The sequence below is a fragment of the Dromiciops gliroides genome, chromosome 1 (assembly GCF_019393635.1).
Source record: "Dromiciops gliroides isolate mDroGli1 chromosome 1, mDroGli1.pri, whole genome shotgun sequence".
In the NCBI taxonomy this organism is placed as follows: domain Eukaryota; kingdom Metazoa; phylum Chordata; class Mammalia; order Microbiotheria; family Microbiotheriidae; genus Dromiciops; species Dromiciops gliroides.
The window spans coordinates 200,656,638-200,677,444 of NC_057861.1; the positions used below are offsets into that span (position 1 = coordinate 200,656,638).

General features: G+C 37.2%; 1 protein-coding gene across 4 annotated transcripts in view; it reads left to right on the forward strand.

Annotated features, from left to right (window-relative positions):
- The window catches only part of FBXO15 (F-box protein 15), a 144,922-nt gene that overhangs the window by 59,293 nt on the left and 64,822 nt on the right, over positions 1-20,807 (forward strand). For all 4 annotated transcript variants that reach the window (XR_006353515.1, XM_043969657.1, XM_043969651.1 and 1 more), the window contains exons 2-3: positions 6,100-6,204; positions 15,980-16,084. Coding sequence is in view for 3 of the 4 variants with exons in the window: in XM_043969657.1 (XP_043825592.1) it covers positions 6,100-6,204; positions 15,980-16,084 (210 nt within the window). In the remaining variant the exon portion in view is untranslated. The remainder of the gene's footprint in view (positions 1-6,099; positions 6,205-15,979; positions 16,085-20,807) is intronic.

Below are 20,807 nucleotides of genomic sequence, written 5' to 3' on the forward strand. Positions count from 1 at the left end.
TAAATAATAATAAAAAACCCCACAACCTGTGGGAAGGGATGGTCTGAAATTCACCTGTATGATTCCTAATAAGCAGAGTGTAAGAAGACTTATTTAATAAATGACATTAATTCAGTTCAGCAAGCATTAAGCATCTTCCCTGTGCTATCCAGGTTTGGCAATGGAAGAATATGAAGACCGAAAAAAATCTATGGATGAAACAAAGACAGAAACCTAACATTCTCTGCTCTTAAGACGTTTATGTTCTACTGGAGGCGAAACAAAATATGTACAGAATAATTTCCTTGGGAGAAGAGGAAGAGAACACCAACAACCTGTGCCACTAGGGAAAACCTTGTCTAGGAGGTGACAGCTGAGTTTAGCCTTTAAGGAAGGTAGAGATTACAAAATATGGAGGTGAGGGAAGAGAGAGCATTCTAGGCATATGGAACAGTGTTTGCAAAGCCATAGAGGCAGCAGATAGATTACCACCTCCTATAGGTTGTAATATGGAGAATGAAGAAGAGGGATCATTTAGTTCCTCTGCTGTTTAGTTTTTAAAGCCCTTCACAGTCTGGTTCCAGCCTACTTTTCCATGTTTATAGCAAATTACTCTTCTTCCTGAAGTCTGCATTCTAGTCAGACTAGCCTGTTTGTTATTCAAAAATATGATATGATAGCATGTACCTGCTTCTGTTCCTTTGTAAATGCTGTCCCTATGCACTGCCCTACCTTACCATTTCTGTCTCGTAGAGTCCTTGGGATCCTTCAAAGGTCAGTTCGAGAGTCACCTCTTAAAAGATAGCCTGTCTTAATCCTCCCCCAACCCCAGTTGCCATCCTCATCTCCCCAGAAATAACTTTGTAATACTCCATATACATGGCCCCTCAACTCCCACTAGAATGCATGTTCCTTGAGTGCAGAGACTTTTGTTTCTTGGGATAACCAGGTGGTCATATCTAGATGTCTTAAGAGGCAATTAATGATTGCATGATGGAGCTCAAGACAGAGAAGAGAGTTGTGATGAGATCACTGTAGAAGTGTGCAAAGAGAGGAGCCCTGGGTATACTCATGAGAAGGGGCAGGGAAATGGGTTGTGATTCAGCAAAGAAAACTCAAAAGGAACAGTGAGATAGGAAGAGAAAAAGAAGAAAGCAGAGAAGAGTTTCTAGGGGTAGTCCAGTGTCAGATGCTGCAGAGAAGTCAAGAAGGATAAGGATGGAGAGAAAGTCATTGGATTTAACAAAGTTAACCCTGAACAGTGTAGATAAATGATGGCATGGACAATATCAATAGCTACTATTACTTGCCATGTAAAATTGTTAACACTCCACCATCTATTAGATTCTACTACTTTGTTCATTTCTCTCACTGTTAGTGCCTCCTCCTGAAATTGCCTTATGTTATTTTGTACATGTTTATGTTCACATGTGGTCCCTCCTAGTCCTTTCTAAGTACTTGAGGGCACAGACTATTTCATTTTTGCCTTTTTATGCCTAAAACCTAGAACTATGCTTGGAAACATACAAGGTGCTTAATAGCTGCTTGATTGATTTACACAAATTTTCACTTGATTTTTACAATAAGATAACTAGTACAAATGTTCTTTTTCCCCATTGTTATCATTTTTGAAACTGAGAGGTCGAGTGATTTGCTCTTAAATCACAGAGTTGATAGATAAGAGTATAGATTTGGGATTACTCTGGTTTCAGATATACAGTGCTGATTTCATGACATCACACTGTTAGCACTGGTAGCATTTCAGTCTGAGCAAGTAGGGTTATCTATCACAAATTCCAGATACTTTGGGGAACTGTTACATAACCTCAACTTACCCTTTTGGTACAGAATATCTCTCATTAGAGGCAGCTAGGTGGTGCAGTTGATAGAGTACTAGGCTTGGAGTCAGGAAGACCTGAGTTGAAATCCTACCTCTGACACTAGATGTGTGGCCTTGGGCAAGTCACTTAATGTCAGTTTGCCTCAGTTTCTACAACTGTAAAATGGAATGGGGATAATAATAGCATGTACCTCCTAGATTTTTTTCAAGGATACAACGACTTAATGTCTGCAAAGAGCTTAGCACTCTGCTTTGCACATGGTAGGCACTATATAAATTTTATTATGGTGATAATTATGATTATTCTGGTATGCCAGTTCTACACGATCTGGTATAGAAGTATGTATCTCTTTGCCCTTGGGACTTTTGTTTTTGCCCCCACTGTTCCTTTTCTTTGGTCTTATTTATTTTTGAAGCTTCCTATCTTCCCCTGGGGATACATATTTGAGAGAGTTAGAAAAGAAAGAAGACAGGGTCAGGTGTAATCAAAGTAAGTTTTTGCAACTGTTCTAGGTGACCTAAGTGAAGACTTTGCTCAGACTAAAAGAGGTAGCTCCCACTTTTCAGAAGTGGGCTTTAAATCTAAATGCTTTTTTTGTTTTTGTTCGGTTTTTTGGGGGGGCGAGGCAATTGGGATTAAGTGACTTGCCCATGGTCACACAGCTGGTAAGTGTTAAGTGTATGAGGTTAGATTTGAACTCAGGGTCTCCTGAATCCAGGGCTGGTGCTCTATCTACTGCACCACCTAGCTGCCCTAATCTAAATGCTTTTTAAAGTAAAACTACAATTAGAGTACTCTTCTTAGAATGTCTGTCTTCTTTTACTGGAATCCTAATGGCTTGCTTTTCTCTCTGGGTCAATGGATTTTTACAGGGTAAAGGGATATTGCTGCATTACTTCCCATATTTTCTAGTTCCCAGATAGGAAACTTATTCTGAGTTCTTAGGACAATTATCAGCTAGCTTAAGGAATTATGAATACCACAAATTCTTTGACAAATAGCATATTGAGAAGGTCACTAATAACTTGTTTAGAAGAAAAATGCCTGGAACTCAAATAGGAAATGTGGATTTTAAATCAGTTTGCCACTGTTATTGAAATTAGACTTTTTTGTGGCTTCTTTATAGGGGAAAACAGACTTTCATATCTTGAACATTTCAGTACTTTTTAAATTGAATGAACTTAGTGACATGATTTGATTAGGGTACCATTCATTATGTTTGGCCTAGGAAGCCTGAGTATAATCTCTGATTTGTGTGTTCACTTTGGTAAAGGAAAGACAGTTACAAAGAATCATTTTGTTGATTCATTATTGTCCAAGCAGTTGGTTATTTTTAACATCTTAAGAAGTGACAGGAAGATTAGATATTAGTAGGGAATGCATGATTCTCCTTTTTTTTTTGGGGGGGGGCAGAGCAATGAAGGTTAAGTGACTTGCCCAGGGTCACACAGCTAGTAAGTGTCATGTGTCTGAGTCTGGATTTGAACTCAGGTCCTCCTGAATCCAGGTCTGGTGCTCTATCTACTGCGCCACCTAGCTGCCCTATGCATGATTCTCTTTTTAAAGAAGGGGTGGGCTTATGGGAATCCATAAATTTCAAAATACCAGAAATATAATAGAAAAATTTCTATCAAAATTTTTTTTCTTACTTGGTATAGTTCATTTTGGTATAGTGATATTTTAAAAACTAGGACCCCAAACCAATTTTTTCCCCTTCTTTATTTTGCTTGCTCACAAGTGACAGATTCTAAAGGGTGTCACATCAAAAAAAAAGTAACTTATTTTTTTCCTTCAACTAAAATTTTCATTTTGGATAGAAAATATGCTATTGATAGTGTTCAGGAGTCAACCTATATGGACGCATACATTTAGAAAAGATAAAAAACCTACTGTGTTAATTGGCTAGCCCATGAAATAGAGAGTTAATACATTTTGTGCAGTCAGAGATAGGTGTTTTTAATGGTGCTCAACAGTTAAGAAAACCTGATATGCTGGGAAGAATCTGGGAATCAAGAGACACTGATTTAGTACTGCTTTGTTGCTAGTTAACTTATCCTTGGCAAATTTGTTTTTTGTAGTCTTTTTTTTTTTTTTTAAATGAAGGGGCTAGACAAGATGATCTGTACATTTTCTAAAATTCGGCTTTGTGTAAAAAGATCATTGGATTTGTAGAGGAGTTGTTTGAGTTCCAGTTCTGCTACTTTTCAGATGACCTTAAGCAAATCTCCATTTTATAATTTTGAATTGGGACTAAGGATACATGTAATACTTTCCTAACAGGGTTATTGTGAGGAATGTGCTTTGTAAAAACTGCAAAGGAACTTTATGTATGAAATGTCATTAAATTCGAAATGTTATTAGAAAAGGAGTAGGAATATTTAGTTGTCATTAAACTTTTCCAACTTTTTTTGTAGTTTACTAGTGGTTGAGAATGCTATTATACATAGATGACCTCATTTATTTTGGTTCCATTTTGGTTATACTCATGATTGGTTAAGGCCTTTATTCTTTATTTATTGTAAGTACACTGTTTCTTTTATAAAAGAGAAACAGCAATTATGTAAAAATACATATTTATAAGGAGATATACTCTAGTGAATTCCAGGCGCCATGCGGTGAAACTGTATATGATTTAGAAGTCTGGATTTGTATTTCTTTCTTTCTTTTTTTTTTTTTTTTTTTTGCAGGCAATGGGGCTTAAGTGACTTGCCCAGGGTCACACAGCTAGTAAGTGTCAAGTGTCTGAGGCTGGATTTGAACTCAGGTACTCCTGAATCCAGGGCCGGTGCTTAACCACTGTGCCATCTAGCTGCCCCCCGGATTTGTATTTTTCTGAGATATTCCCTAAAAGTGAAAAAGTTGGGAAAAAAGAAGCCTGCTGTTTTATTTTTCTATTACATTCAGGTAAAAATTGGTCAGTTTAAAAATAATTAGTTGTTCTTCTATCACATAATTATTATACTAAGGCTTGGAACTAGTCAGTGTCCATCAGAGATTAGCAGACAACTGTGAATAAAAACATTTGACATCTTTCCAATTTGATGCTTTATTTTTATAACTAACAATTATCTGTAGCTCTTGAAGGTTTACAAACAATAATAACCTCATAACTCTATATAGCAAAGTCATCCTATATAATCACTTGCATTTTACAGATGAGAAAGTGATTCACTTGTCTATAATGTCACAGATAGGCCAGATCTCTCTTGACTCAACTTATTTAAGTATTCCCAGTATTCCTCCACTCCTTGAGAAAGTGTTATATTAATTATACCTGTGAAATCATGTAAAACATATTTTATATTAGCCATTCAGCAAGTATTTTTAAAAGACTGACTATATGCCAGAGACTATGCTAGAGACTGGGAATAGAAAGAGAAAAAAAATAATTCCCTCCCCTCAAGGATTTTATATCCTAACTGTTATATTATGCCTTGTTATGTTATGTCATTAAGTCAGTCTTACTCCAAATCCAACATACTTTGCTTGATGATAACAAACTGCTAGGTTTGTTAGTTATCCTCTGGCAATTTAAAAAAAATTAATAAGTGTGAAAGTGTCCCCCCCTGCCCCTGGTATTTTATAAACAGAAAAATCACTCTTTTGTTGTATTAAGAGCCCTGAATAAGCAGTTGTTAATCTCTCAGAATGAGAATTGAAATGTGAGAATAAACTTAAGTCTATTTTTTACTCATTTTGCAAGACAAGATTTCTTAGGCTTTTTAGCCAAAATATACTTATCATGTGAGTGACATTCACAGTTTGAGTCCTTCAAGTTAATATTATATGAGTTTATGTTTACATAGTACTTTATAATTACTAAGATCTTTGGGGGCAGCTAGGTGGCACAGTGGATAAAGCACCAGCCCTGGATTCAGGAGGACCTGAGTTCAAATCCAGCCTCAGACACTTGACACTTATTAGCTGTGTGACCCTGGGCAAGTCACTTAATTATCATTGCCCTGCAAAAAAAAAAAAAAGTTATAATTACTAAGATCTTCATGTATAGCACACTATCCTGTTTGAGGTTTCTGTCAATCTGGAGGCAGAAATTTCAGGTATGACTTCCTTTCTTTTATAGATGAGGATATGGGTTCAGAAAGGTGATTTAACTTGTCCCATTGTCACCCCAATAATAAATTTTGGGGCCATAGATTCTTACTCCTGTTGAAATATTTTTTACTAAACTTCATATGTTGCTTTTTCTTCTTTTTTTGTATGCATTTACAGTCTCCATTTGGTAATTGTATAACTTTAATTTCTTCCTGATTATTTTCAGTAAGGGATCAGATGTCATGCTTAATCCTAAGCCTTCAGAGCAGTCTACCATGTGTGAAAGACATTGTGCAAAGTCATCCTCAAAACTTTCTATGCACATAGAAGGGTAAGTAACAGAAGTATTCTGTCATTTTGATTGTCATTCCTTTTAGGAGGGAAGGAGATGTTGGGCTGGGGGGAGATATGTACTGTATGTATCAAATTGCTATTTTGGTTTTGAGCTCTTTAAAAATAGAAGGGAGGGGTGTGGGATGAATATACAGTACAGAGGGGTTGATGTGAGTCATCAGCCTGTCATCATTATCATTTAGACTAGTTTTCTGAAACTAAACCCTTTAAAGTAGCAAGGAAATTTAATTTCCGTGTTGTTGAACTGATTTTAACATTTATTCTCTCCTCTGAGTAGGAACCACTGGAAAGGGGAGAGAGCAGATTTTTTGCTTTGAAAGCAGAGTATTCTCCAGAATTGTCTGATGTTAGATAGTTTGGAAGATCATTTTACTTTTACAACTTGTACTTCAACAGCAGGTTTACCCTTTTATAGGAGATTCCCTTTTTGTGATCATATGAAATACTCTCTGACATATCAGGAAGCAGTATACAATTTTCTAATATGAATTTGAAAAATAATTGGATACCAGAGAAGAAAAGCTAGGGACCTCAATCTTGTACTTAAACACTATAATCTGGTATACTTAAATATTGGAGAAATTAAGGAGAAATAATTTTTTTGTGATAGGTTTTTGAATAGCTTTACAATAATATATGTTAGAGGAGGAAGGGGAGGGCATTTCTATATTCAGTTTTTTCTATAACTTATTTAAAAATAAGAAATTTTAAGGTTTACTTTATTGGCGAAGAATAGTTTTTGCTTACTGTATTCTTTAAATTTATTTTGTAAATGCAATGACCTTTTCCTTCCATTTCTCTTCAGTGCTACTGTGTGAAATAATTATAATGAGTATAATACATTGTTGTAAAGTATTGATTGAAAGGCAAGGCAAGGAAATAAGCATTTATTAAATACCTACTATGTGTTAGGCACTGTGTTAAGCACTTTACAAATATTATCTCATTTGATCTCACAGCAACCCTAGGAAGTAGCTTTTGATATTATCCTCACTTTACAGTTGAGACAATTGAGGAAAGCAGAGGTTCAGTGACTTGCTCAGGGTCACATAGCAAGTGTCTGAAACTAGATTTAAACTCAGGACTTTCTGACTCTAGGCCCAGCACTCTATGGACTGTACCACCTTGCTGCCTCAACAAATAAACTTTACAGAAGCTTAATGGAAGGTAGTTAGAAGCAGCCTTTTTGGAGACTTAATAATGTCTTGTGAAGGCTTTCTTTTTTTAGCTTTATTTGGAAATGACATGGAATTGGTAGAATTATTGTCCGTTATGGCATTTCATGCTTGATTCCTTCTCTGCTTCCACAACCCTGCCTGTTTTGACAAGTAGGGAAAATATAACAAAGCAGTGGGCACTTTCTGGTTTGCGTTATTGACTTCTGTGCTAACTGAATCTCTTTGTTCTAGTCTTTTTGGGTCTAAGCTGCTCACCTTTAAATTTGTGGTTAGTTTTTACCCTTATAAATACATTAGAGTGATTAGTATGAACACCATATTATACCTTTATCTTTTAGGTACTGAGCAACATCTGAATTACTGTAGTGAGATGGAGGTATGAGATTTGAGCTATTTGGCTTAGAAATTTAGTTCTTTCTAGATTCCAAACAGCTATTTAGCCTTGACACCTGTTACTAGTTATATATTCCTATGTAAGTTAAGATCCTTTAATTTTTCCTAATGGTATGGGGATAATTAGGAAATGATACAAAGATTTGTGAAACTAGAATATAATTCTGTTATTTAGTCAGGTTAATATCATAACTGCTCATTTTTGTGTTAATGAAAAGAGTAGCAGCACACAGTTACAGTTATCTCAAGAGAAGAATGGCTTAGTAGGGGTTGAACATGGCTAGAAGTTGAAAATATTTTATTATAAATAACTTATTTGATATGTGCTGCTTTGAAATTGACTTTTCATTGTATTTATACATTCCATCCCAGAACCTTTTGTTACAGATGAAGTTTATGGGGCAGCTAGGTGGTGAAGTGGATAAAGCTTGAGCCCTGGATTCAGGAGGACCTGAGTTCAAATCCAGCCTCAGGCACTTGATATTTACTAGCTGTGTGACCTTGGGCAAGTCACTTAACCCTCATTGCCCTGCAACCCCCCCTCCAAAACCAATCAACCAACCAACCAAAAAAAACCAAATGAAGTTTATCTAACAACTTTTAATTGAATCATTTTTATTAGCATCCATCTTATAAAAAGTGTTCTGTTATTAATTCTTTTTTTTTTTTTTGGATCAGGCAATGAGGGTTAAGTGACTTGCCCAGGGTCACTCAGCTAGTAAGTGTCAAGTGTCTGAGGCCACATTTGAACTCAGGTCCTTCTGAATCCAGGGCCGGTGCTCTATCCACTGTGCCACCTAGCTGCCCCTCTGTTTTTAATTCTTTAGCAGAATCTCATCCCCTTAATGGGGAAATAAACAATGTCAAGTATAAAAATTGCATTCTCATTTTTTGTTTGTATCTGAGTTTCCTCTATATATCAACATGACAATTGGCCAATCTAAAAATGTAAATTCCGTGGTCTAAAAGTTTCCAAATTTTATTTTCTAATGATAGAGGCATAAGATTTGAACTAACTTTCGTTATTTGACTTAGTTTTTGGCAAAGTAAATTTAAAGTCATATTAAGACCAATTTTGTAAGAAATTTTTAGCAGAGAAGAACATCTCTATCAGTGCTCTGAACCAGAGAAGAACTGCTCTGAGACCATACACAAGGCAGAGAGCTGCATCAGATATTTCCAAATGTAATTGGGGGGAAATGGGGTACGGGTTGGTGGGAGTTGGGGTTCTTGGGAATTCCTCTTTAAAGAATTACACCCTCTTGCTCACAAAACTTAGTTAGAATAAGGTGATAGTTTATTTAGAAGCAAGGGAAGGGAAGGGTGGGGGGGAGGGAAACCATGAAAGAAATCCTTGGACTTTCATGGGGAGATTGGCATGAAGCACATGGCTCCGAGGTACCAAATCTCCTCGAACAGGAGACTGGAAGGTACTTTTATAGAGGACTGATGGGGGTGGACCGTGAAAAGTTCCTTTAGTGAGAGAGGACCATCCCCCACTGGTGGTAGCTGGGGGAGTTGGGTGAGGAGTGGAGGACCATCCCCCACTGGTAGTGACTAGAGGAATTGGGTGAGGGGTGGCTATGGATCCCTCTTCAGAACACAAAGGCTGCAGCCACACCCAAATTTATCTCCCCGGGGTAAGGGAGACCATAATGAAGGGTAGGAATCCAAAGCTAGCTCAGTCTGATTTGGTTCAGCTTATCTCTCTAGGCGTTATCTGTCCTCTGGTTTAGTTTCTCAAGGAGAAACTTCCTTGATGTGCCCCAGAGAACTTCTGGGTGCTCTGCACCCCGTGACACAAAGAACTAGAGGGACTGAGACTTTTATTGTACTGTTTACTTTTTCCCTTTGCATGTTTTATTCACCAGGTCTACCTAGCAAAGGGAATGGTCCCCTTTGATTTTTGTCAAAGCACCAATATATCTTTCCCCTTACCCCTCACATTGTTTCCCCTTATGAGCTCCTTAGTTAAGAAGCATTGATAAAGTGTTTGTAATATAAGTTAGTGATTCATTGAGGAGACTTTGTCTCTTAATAGAATCAAATAGGGGAAATGTAAGAAATTATTATTTCTCTCTTGTATTTAATAACTTATTATTGTATTAGGACCAAGGTTTTTCCTCATTTTCTACTTCCTCATCCAGAAGTCAGCCAGTGTGGGAAATCTTTCTAAAAGACCCAGCCAGGATGGCTAAGATCTAATCAAGACAGTAAAAGAAATTTTAAGGTTGGGCTAATTGGTGCATTCCTGCTCATTGTGCTTGCTCAGACAGATCTGGGAAGCATTGATTCTCCCTTTTGTCAGACAGGTGATATAGAAATTGTAAAATCTCTTTGACCAGGATTTGGGTGAACCAAGTCATATACCCTAAGACCCTCATTGTAATATAGCTCACCCTCCAGTAATATTCATTCTCTTATTAATAGTTAAGCAATCATAGTTGATTGCCACCCTTAGGAACGCCTATTCTTCAAAGGGCATATAAACTGTGAGCTCATCACCATGAGGAATCTTTGGTCTAAGAGAGATGTCCAAATGACCATCCTTTAATTTAATTTTATTATTAGTTATTTAGAATTTTATTTTCCAAATTACATGTAAAAGCAAATTTTGACATCATTTTTTTTAAACTTTGTATTCCAACTTCTCTTCCTCCCTCCCTTCCCACCCCCACCCCAAGAACTCAAGCAATTAAATATAAATTATACATGGGTAGTCATGGAAAACAACTTTATATTAGCTAGGTTGTGAGAGAAAACAGATAAAAACAAAACTTCAGATTAAGTAATTGTCAAAAAAAATGTGTTTCCGTCTGTTTTCAGCTACCATCAGTTCTTTCTCTGTAGATGGATTGCAATTTTCATAAGTTCTTCAGAGTTATATTGGATCATTGCCTTGCTGTAAATAACCATGTGCTTCCCAGAAGATCATCTTACACTAATGTTGTTATTTTGTATACAGTTCATTTCTCTCTGTCTCAGTTCATGTGAGTCTTTCTAGGTTTTTCTGATAGCATCTTGTTCATCATAACTTTTATATAGTACCTTAAACTTGACACAGAATTTTCTTCACAATAGCCCAGTAGAGTGGGTACCATGCGTTTTGACATTGTAGTCAATCATCATAACTGTTTCCTTCCATCCTATTCCCTTCCAATGATATTTACTCTATTTTCTATTTTATTTTGCCCTATTCCTCCTCAAAAGTGTTTTGCTACTGACAGCCCCCTCTCCCATTCTACCCACCCTTCATTCACTCTTCCCTCCTTGTCCTCTTCCCCTCCTACTTTCCTGTAGGGTTAAATGAATTACTCCTCCCATTTGGGTGTGTATGTTATTCCCTCCTTGAGCCCACTCTGATGAGGTTAAGGTCTTTGACCTAATTCTGTTTTCTAAATTTTTCTTCTTCCCTCCCTCCTCAACTCTCCCTATGAAATCAAGCAGTTCAATATATGTCATACATGTGCTGTTATGCAGAACATCTTCACCTTCCTGAAAAGTGTTTTGCTTTTTGCAGCTCCCTCCCGTAAACTTCCCTTCCCTCCTTCCCCTCTTCTCCCACCCCCTCCTTATTTCCTTCCCCTCCCACTTTTCCTGAGGGCAAAAATATATCACTATACCCGCTTGAGTTTGTTTGTTATTTTCTCTTTGAGCCAATTCTGATGATAGTAAGGTTCACTCACTGCCCTATTCCTTCCCCTTCTTCCCCTCCCCTCCATAAGCTTTTTTCTTGTTTCCTTCATGTGAGCTACCTCTCCCCAGTCCACCTCTCCCCTTCCCCTCCCCCAGTCTATTCCTTCTACCCCTCAACTGTATTTTAAAGATGTCATCATGGGTTAGCTAGGTGTCACAGTGGACAAAGCACCAGCCCTGGGCCCAGGAGGCCCAGAGCCCCAATCCTGCCCCAGATGTAAGATATCTCACCCTGTTTGCTCTACAAAGAACAAGGATACACAAAAATAAATGCTTTACAAACACCCTCCCTTCATATTCAGTTCAGACCTGTGTTCTCTGTGTATTCCTTGCTGAAAAAGTTCTTATGAGTTGGAAGTATTGTTTTCTCATGTATGAATGTAAACAGTTTAACCTTTTAATGTCCCTCGTGATTTCTTTTTCCTGTTTACCTTTTAATGATTCTCTAGGGTCTTGTATTTGAAAGTCAAATTTTCTATTTAGTTCAGGTCTTTTCATCACAAATGCCTGAAAGTTCTCTTTTTTATTGAAGTCCCATTTTTTCCTCTGAAAGATTATAATCAGTTTTGCTGGGTACATGATTCTTGGCTGTAGTCCCAGTTCCTGGGCCCTCTGGAATATCATATTCCATGCCCTCCAGTCCTTTAATGTAGATGATGCTAGATTGTGCTTTATCCTTATTGGAGCTCCACAGTATTTGAATTCCTTTTTTCTAGCTGCTTGCAATATTTTCTCCTTGACCTGGGAGCTCTGGAATTTGGTTGTAATATTCCTGGAGGTTTTACTTTTGGGATCTCTTTCATGAGGTGATCAGTGGATTCTTTCAATTTCTATTTTGGCTTCTGCTTCTAGAATATCAGGGCAATTTTCCCTCACAGTCTCTTGGAGGATGGTATCTAGGCTCTTATTTTATTCCTGGTTTTCAGGTAGTCCAATGATTTTCAAATTATCTCTCCTGGATTTATTGTCCAGGTCAGCTGTTTTTCCAAGGAGATATTTCACATCGCCCTCTATTTTTTTCATTTAATTGGATTTGCTTTATTTACCATGTCTTGGTTTCTCATAAAGTCACTAACTTCCATTTGTTCAATCCTAATTCGTAGGCAATTATTTTCATCAGACAGCTTTTTTATCTCCTTTTCCATTTGACTTTTCAAACTGTTGACTTTTTTCTCATGACTCTGCTGCATTGCTTTCATTTCTCTTTCTAATCTTTCCTCCCTCTCTCTAAATCTTCCTTCTATTTCTCCTAGTTTCTCTTCAAAGTCCCTCTTGAGAGCTTCCATGGCCTGAAACCAGTTCATATTTTTCTTGGAAGCTTTGAATGTAGGGGCCCTGAGGTTGTTATCTTTTTCTGAGGCTGTACCTTGATCTTCCTTGTCACTGAATAAACTTTCTATAGTTCTAAATTTTCTTTGCTTGCTCATTTTTTACTTGACTTTTAACTCCCCAATGGGGGTCCCTGCTTCTAGGCTATACTTACTGTCCCCAGCTTCAGAGGGTCCCAGGGTTTTGGTTTGAGGGAGGGAAGGTTTTTCTTTCTCCAGGCCTGTTCTCTTGTATGAAGATAATCTCAAGCCAACTTGCTAGTTAACCAGCAGCAGAGCATTATGGTGGTTTTTAGCTTCAACGAGCCTGTGCCCCATACCCACCTGGGCCTCCAGCCGCTCAGGATTTCTTCCTGGTTCTCTGCTGGCGTGGGACAGCCGAATTCCTCCCTAGGTCCCGCTGATGCCCCTGCACTTCACCCCGGCCAGATGTTTAGCCCTCTCAACTGACTGCAAGCTCAGTTCCAGAAGACGCTGGTGCTGCAGCTGATTTGGAGGCCTGGGGGTTAAGTTCCTCTGGTGTGGCTTGCCTGGGGTCTCTGGTGGCATGATTATGGGGTTGGACTTTACTCGCAGCTGAGCACGCCCCCGTTTAATCTATCTATAGCTGGAAAATAATCTCAGCCCCTATTTTTGTCATGACCATCCTTTTATTAATAAACCTGCTGATCTTTTTAATAAAATGATTAAATTACCCAGAAAAAAATAAATATATTAGACCCTTTTTGTAAAGCTAATGATCTGTGTCTTAGTCTTAGTGTTTGGGGGGGGGCATGAAACTAGGATTGGGGGGGTAGCTCACCCAAAGAATTGGAGGCTCATCATGAATCTTGGAAAAAAAAATTCGGAGACTAATATGGCTAGGAACAGATCACCATGGTGACTGTCCCACTGGAGTAAGGGAAGACATGGTCTTTTGCATCTTTACAAAAGAAAAGGTAGGGAGGGGAATTGCAAAGAATTGGGAGGGAAATACAACACTAGGGAGGGGATTTTGGAATAATGGGGTATCAGTAAGGTATGTAGCAGCCATGCATATCTTGTATATCATCTTGAAGACCTTCATATTGCTTATTAGCATACTGGGGTCATGTCCTGCCACACCTCATGCCTGAGGTGGGAGAGCTGTTTTTCCCTTGGCCTTGGGGGTTGGGATCTTTAGGTTTCTTGGGGTCCCACTGTATTTCCACAACATTAAGAAATGTGATAAGGTTTTTTTACTGAATTTTAGTTAAAATAATTTAATGATGGTAATTCTATTTGCTTCCTTTTTGAAGTGTTTTTTTTTGTTTGTTTGTTTCAGATTAACTTCCAAGCTTCTTTGGATCACATTGATTTAAAAAGAAAACTAAACATATTAAGTATTTCTTAAAGACGCCTTCTTTGTGCTTCTTTGTGGTGTGGAGGTGATCCTGAAATATTGGAGGCTATGCTAGTGAAATTTAAGGACTTACAGATTATATTAAAATGGAAAGGCTTAGAGTCCAGTACCTCTATAAGTATGGAGATACTTATCATTAATAGACCCACTGGGTAATGAAGTTGCCTGTAGCAAGTTGGGAAATGAAGGAACAAGTGTTCATCAGTCCTGTTCAGGCCTTTTCTGCCTTTAGAATGGCAGACAAGGGGGAAGAGGAGAGCACTAAGCAGAATCCATTATAAAATTCATTATAAACATTTAATTAACTATTGCTTCTTTTGCTATAAGTCAATAAATGAGATGGTATACTACTGGAGAAATTGAGTTACAATAATAAACATTTTTTTTTTGGTTAAACATTCTTGTTATAAAAAAAAACTTGAAGGTAGTAAGTTCCTTTAGAATCCTGAAAGAACCCACAAATGGCTACAGCCATCAAATACTTGATTTTTCCAAGCAGAGACATGTTAGCCAAAGGCAAAACAAGTTATAGGATGAAGTCATTTATAAAATATTATGTAGAATAGTGTAAGATTATGGGTAATATCATCTCACAAAATAATGAAAATCAGTGGAGGGGAAATAAATTTGCAGGAAGTTTGGTGTTAGAGCCAACTAAGCCAGACTATCTGAAGAACATTTTCAGATTAAACTTGGAGGGAGAGAACAAACAGATGGAAAATGGAACAGATTTATCAGCATTTCTACAGTCATTTACAGAGCAATGGAATTACCACAGGAGAATTTGATACCTAATGTGCTATTTGAGAAGTGGAAATGTCATTTAAGAAGATAAAGTTGGTAAGAGCTGTTGGACCAGACCAGCTTTATAGAAGAAATTTATGCTATAGGTGACACAATTGTAAAAGCATTGAGGATGAATTTATATGGTATTTCAATGAGTAGAATGTATCAGTTAATTGAAAATAATGCCACCAAAATGTATCAAGCAACATAATACAACGGACCTCTTCAGTAATATTTAGAACCATTCAAATGAGTTGAACCACCCACAGATGGAAAACAAAATCCAAAACCTAAATTGTTTTGCAATTGAGTATGAATATACAATTGAGTAGGAAATCCTATGTATTTGTCTATAGAGGAATAAGTAAGGAAGAAGCACATAGGGAGCGTTTATGTGAAGGCCTGGAAATAAAAGTTGGAGTTTCGTTTGTGAGAAATAAGTTTTTCTTGTAAGCTTTTGGGTCACTTTATTGGATTATTGACAAGTTCATGAGGAAATATTTTTTCCAATAAAGAAAACAAGAAAGGGTAATGATATAAATAACCTTAAAGACAGCTAGTTGGTACAAGTGACTTGCCCATGGTACACAGCTAGTAAGTGTCTGAGACCAAATTTCAACTTAGGTCCTCCTGACTCCAGGGCTGGTTCTCTATCCACTGCACTACCTACATGCCCATTACTAGCTGTGTGACCCTGGGCAAATTACTTATCTGCTGTCTGTCTGTTTGATCAACTATACAATAGGGGCAATAACAACATGTACCTCTCAAGGCTCTTGTGAGGATCAAATGAGATAATATTTGTAAAGTCTTCAGCCTAATGCCTGGCACATAGTAGACTCTTGGTAAATGTTTGCTCCTTCCCTCTCTCCTTAAATTTTGCATTCATTTATAGTTGGTGAGAACTATTACTGTTCTTAGTTTCTTTAGCTGAGAAAACTAATTTTCAGATTAAAAACTTAAATTGTTTTCCTCTCTCCTTTTCCTCAGTATGCCATCTGAGATCCTCCTGAAGATATTTTCTTACTTGGATGCTGTTACCCTTTTGTGTATTGGCTGTGTGAACAAGCGCTTCTATTCTTTGGCCAATGACAAGTAAGAAGAAAAGCATTACGATTCAGTGTTATAATCTTTTACTAATCAGATATGGTATAAAGGAAGTTGTGCTAGGTCTTCGGGGTACATAAACTTTAGAATCATGATCAGTCTAATTAGGAGATAGAACACAGGTATCCATAATACATGATACTAAGTAAGTGCTTTTGAGACATGAAACAGAAATATCTGTAACATCCAAGGCGATGGGAGGGCTGTTGTTCCTTATAGAAGCATCAAGCAAAGCTTCATCTAGGGAGTTGAATTTGACTTCAAAGAATGGATAAACTTAGGGTCAAATAAACTTAGAAAAGATATTCCATATACCTGAGCAATCCTGAGCAAAGTCATAATTGCAAGAAAGTAAAAGTAAAGAATATCATACCCATTTTCATATGCATAGCCTAAGATCCCCTAGTGTAAGGGACAAATTGGAGTGCAGAGAGTTAAAGTGAGAAGATCTATTGTCTTTTTATTTTTCATTTTAAGAAGATGATCTTGCCCCTCATTTTACAGATGAGGAAACTGAAGTCTAGAGAAGTTAAATAACTTATACAAGGCCATGCAGGTAATAAGCAGCACAGCTGGGATTTAAACTTCATTCCTCTAACTCGAAAGTGAGAATTATATTTAACACTCCTGGGAGACAACTCCCCCATTTGTATTTGAAGGTTGATTCCCCAAAGGGTAACTTTTACTACTGGTCCTGAAGGTACTATTCCTGTGACCTTGGTTCACAAGCACTTGCCAGAACCCTTCCAGTTAACAAGTCAGACAACTTAATTAGCTTTCTTAGCAGCAACATTTATTAAGCATATTATTTTAAGGTGGTATAGTTAGAACCTTTCCCTTAAAAGTTTAAGGTACAGAGGGCATCTAGGTGGCACAATGGATAAAGTACCAGCCCTGGATTCAGGAGGACCTGAGTTCAAATCCGGCCTCATATACTTGACACTTACTAGCTGTGTGACCCTGGGCAAGTCACTTAACCCTCATTGCCCTGCAAAAAGGAAAAAGAAAAGTTAAAGGTCCATACTTCCACAAATCCACAAATACATCCATGGACTCGACAAGTGAGTTGACTCAAATTTAGAGTTTACCACTAGTGTGGCACATGTGTAGTTAGACTCCTAAGATCTACTTTCTTCAATCCATACATGGTACTTCTCCCTGCCTCTAGGGTTATAGTCCTTGAAGCTGACTCCTCCTTTGGGTGGTGACTGTTTCTCCACATCTGTCCTCAGTGTACTTTCTCTGCTCCCAGATTTCTCCAACATGGTCATTTGGGGGAAGGGGAAAGGAATACATTCCTCTCCCTTTCCCTTATGCTAGTTTGAAGGGAATTACTAGTTCCTTCTCTGGCTTGATGATTTCTTCTTCTGGCTCCACCTCAAGAAGTGTTAAACTATTGATATTGCACTGAGCTATTTAAAGTCCCAAGAAAGGTATCTACCTTATTTATACAGTTTCCTTTCTTGTCCCAATCAGAGAGTTTCATGCCTTGTCAAAGAATAATAGGGTTTTAATAATCTTAGTTATATATTAAAATTTACAGGTAACCACTTAAGTCGTGATTGTATAAGTTGAGGACATAGGGAATCTTATTCCCCCTCCCTTACAAATACATTTGTCATTTCTATGAAAATTAAGGAAAACAGGTGTAAAAGCCTAAAAATAAATGGCTAATGCCACATGTAGCTCTTGGAATGATTTCAATTGTTTGCATTCATATCTTGCTTTAAAACCAAGTGCAGCTTTTTTTTTTAAGTATAGTTAAGTAAGAAGATGATTAGTAATATTTCATTGTAGGAATTTAGTTGATAAGCTGAATCAGCAGTTCACTGCAAAGGGTGGAGGGGTCAAGTTTTGTCAGTTGCACCCCAGCTCCTACCCCTCACTGTAGGTCAAATGTTTAGAGAGCAACTAAAGTCCCAAGGAGTTGAAATAGAGAATTTAGTCCAAAGAGTTTGATTATGGGGGAGCAAAAAAATGTTCAGGATGTGTCCACTTGAAAACTAACAGGTCAACATAAATGCTCATGGTGCTCAGTATATCTTCCTGGGCTGATGGATGACTTGTGGCTGCTACTCAGGATGACAGTGCAGTCTAGCCCTCCGGTCCAATCATCCTGGTGCCTTTGAAAGCAAAGCATACCTGGTTTGCTTCCCAGTCTTGTTTCGATTGGGTCTGGGCAAGCCTGGAGAATGATTGACCCTATCAAGCCTCTCTTCCCTCCTCCTTCCCAACTTGTTCAGTAATTTCAGCCCCAAGGTGGGAAATGCTATATTATTGGTACATGGCACACAATGAGATAGATAATAGTTGCAGAGTGAAAGACAGGAGACAAAGTAAGATAGCCTCACTCCCTTGGCAAAGTTTCCCCCACCTCACCCACCAAAAGATGGTGATTGTCTTGTCATCCTGTTTGGTCCCAGAAGAAAAAAAACAATAGCAATGGACCAAAATGAGAGAGGTAGATTTAAATTTCATTGAAGAAAGGACTTTCTAACAGTTGGAACTGTCCCAAAGTAAAATGGGATGCCTTTGGAAGTATAGTTGTTGGTTTCCCTATTATAGTGGACAAGTCTAGAGAGCTATGTATTGCAGATAACATGAAGGGGCTTCTTGTTCAAGTAAAGGTTGCACCAGCTGGCCTCTGAGGTCCTTTCCAGAATTAAGATTTTATAATTCTGGCATCTTCTGAGTTGGCTTTCTATAACTTTAGCCCCCTAGAATTTACTCCTTCAAAAGGACTTTAGTAAAATATTGTATTGATATGTTAAACCAGTTTTTCCAAAACAAAGCTATTTATATATGCTCTATAGAAATGCTTCCCTGTGGGTGAGGTATAAATTTTAAACGCAGACATATAAAAAAATCCATAATACCTTTTGTGAAATTCTGTGGAATATGCCTTAGTACAGCAAAATCTTGAATAACTTGAATCTTTAACATTTTTTTTCTCTCCATAGTTAGAAATAAGGTATACAAGGTTCTAGCCAATGGCAAGAGTCCATGATAAAAAGTTAAATCATTAAAAGAACACTTAATATTAGGAATTTGGTTTTTAAAAAGTAACATGAGTTTGACCTTTAGATCAGTATAGATCTCCCTCAGTCTTCCACAATTCTGTGAAATAGATGAAATTTATCTTATTTTTATTTTATTTTAACTGCATCTTCCTATTTCATCCAGACTGGAAGTACAGTAGCCAATGACACATCCATCCACTTACACAGAAAGTTTTACTTGCTTTTATTTGCCCCAACCTGTTTTGGTTTACTCTTGCTTTAGCCTGCCACTTTTAGAGGCTCACCATAATGGTCCTGAACTTATGGAGAATTTGTCAGGTGATAACTTGCTTACATTATAATGCTGACAGAAAGATTAATTTATCATGATTTATCTTAAATTTATGCTGTTTAACTGCTGAGTAGGAAATTAGATTAACTGATTTGCTAAGTATTGAATAATAGCATCATATAGTATAAAGAAACATTGGACTTGGAACCATGAGGCTTGGGTTTGACTCCTGGCTCTTATGCTTGCTTACTAAACCAGATTGACAAAAGACAGGTCATTTAATTTCTCTGAGCCTGTTTCCTTATCTGGAAAATGAGGATGATACTACCTATAATCACCACCTCACAGCATAGTAAACTTTAAGGTATTATGCAATGTAAGTTGGTATTATTAATTGCAATTTCACTGTGCCTTGATAATCAGATTGAGAGTGTGTATAATAATATATATGTGTGTACACACACATACCCACATATTTTGCTTCTCCAAACTCACCCTGAATTCTTTTCATGGATTCTGGAATTACAGTGTATACTATAGATTGGTTATTTCATAAGAGGCACTCTAGAATGCTGAATTGAGAGCTGACTTTAGAGTCAAGAAGATATGGATTTAAGTCTTTCTTGCCATTGGGCTTAAATGACTTCAGTTAACTTCTCAGTTACACAGAGAAGTTGTTGACCTGAGTTGTTTGAGTGAATGCTCTCATCTGGGATTTCTTATATCAGTGAAATTATAGGTCTAGTCTCTATCCCTTATTCCTATTAATATTTTAGATTTTATGTGATGAAAATAAATTTTGATTTTGTGTTTTAGGTCTATTTGCACAATATTGATGCTAAATTTTGTGATATACTAAGGTTTATGCTCTGATTCTCTTTTCATCTTCATTTTAAAGGTTTTTTTATTAAAACTAGAATCAGCAGTAGTTATGTCAGCAAGTTGGGATTCAGGAATGATCTTGCTAAAGCAAAGCAACGTTCTAAATAGGGTCAAATGGTGAGTGAATAGATTTGAAGAAAGCAAGATCAAGGTTTTATAGAAAGAAAGAAATAAAAAGTGCACAGATAAGGAATTCTGATGCAATGGTGTTAGATTTCTTGAAGTATGTATTGTTACCCTTTAGTTATGATTTTTCCCCTGAATCTAATAATTTAGAAATGCAAGTCATGAATGTTTAAATTAAAAATTAAAATAAAGTGAGTAATTGTGGACATATAGCTTGGAGCAAAATGACTGGTGTGATAAACAGTTTTGAAATATCTAGAAACAAATTATTTGGAGAAGTCTAAGTTCTGTCTAATCTTTTTAAAAGATTAGTTTCTAGGTTAGTGCCTTTTGGGGCTGGAGTCCCAATACAAAAAAAAAATAAATTAATCTTGTGCCTTTTTAATTGTAAAATAAACATTTAAGAAAAGAC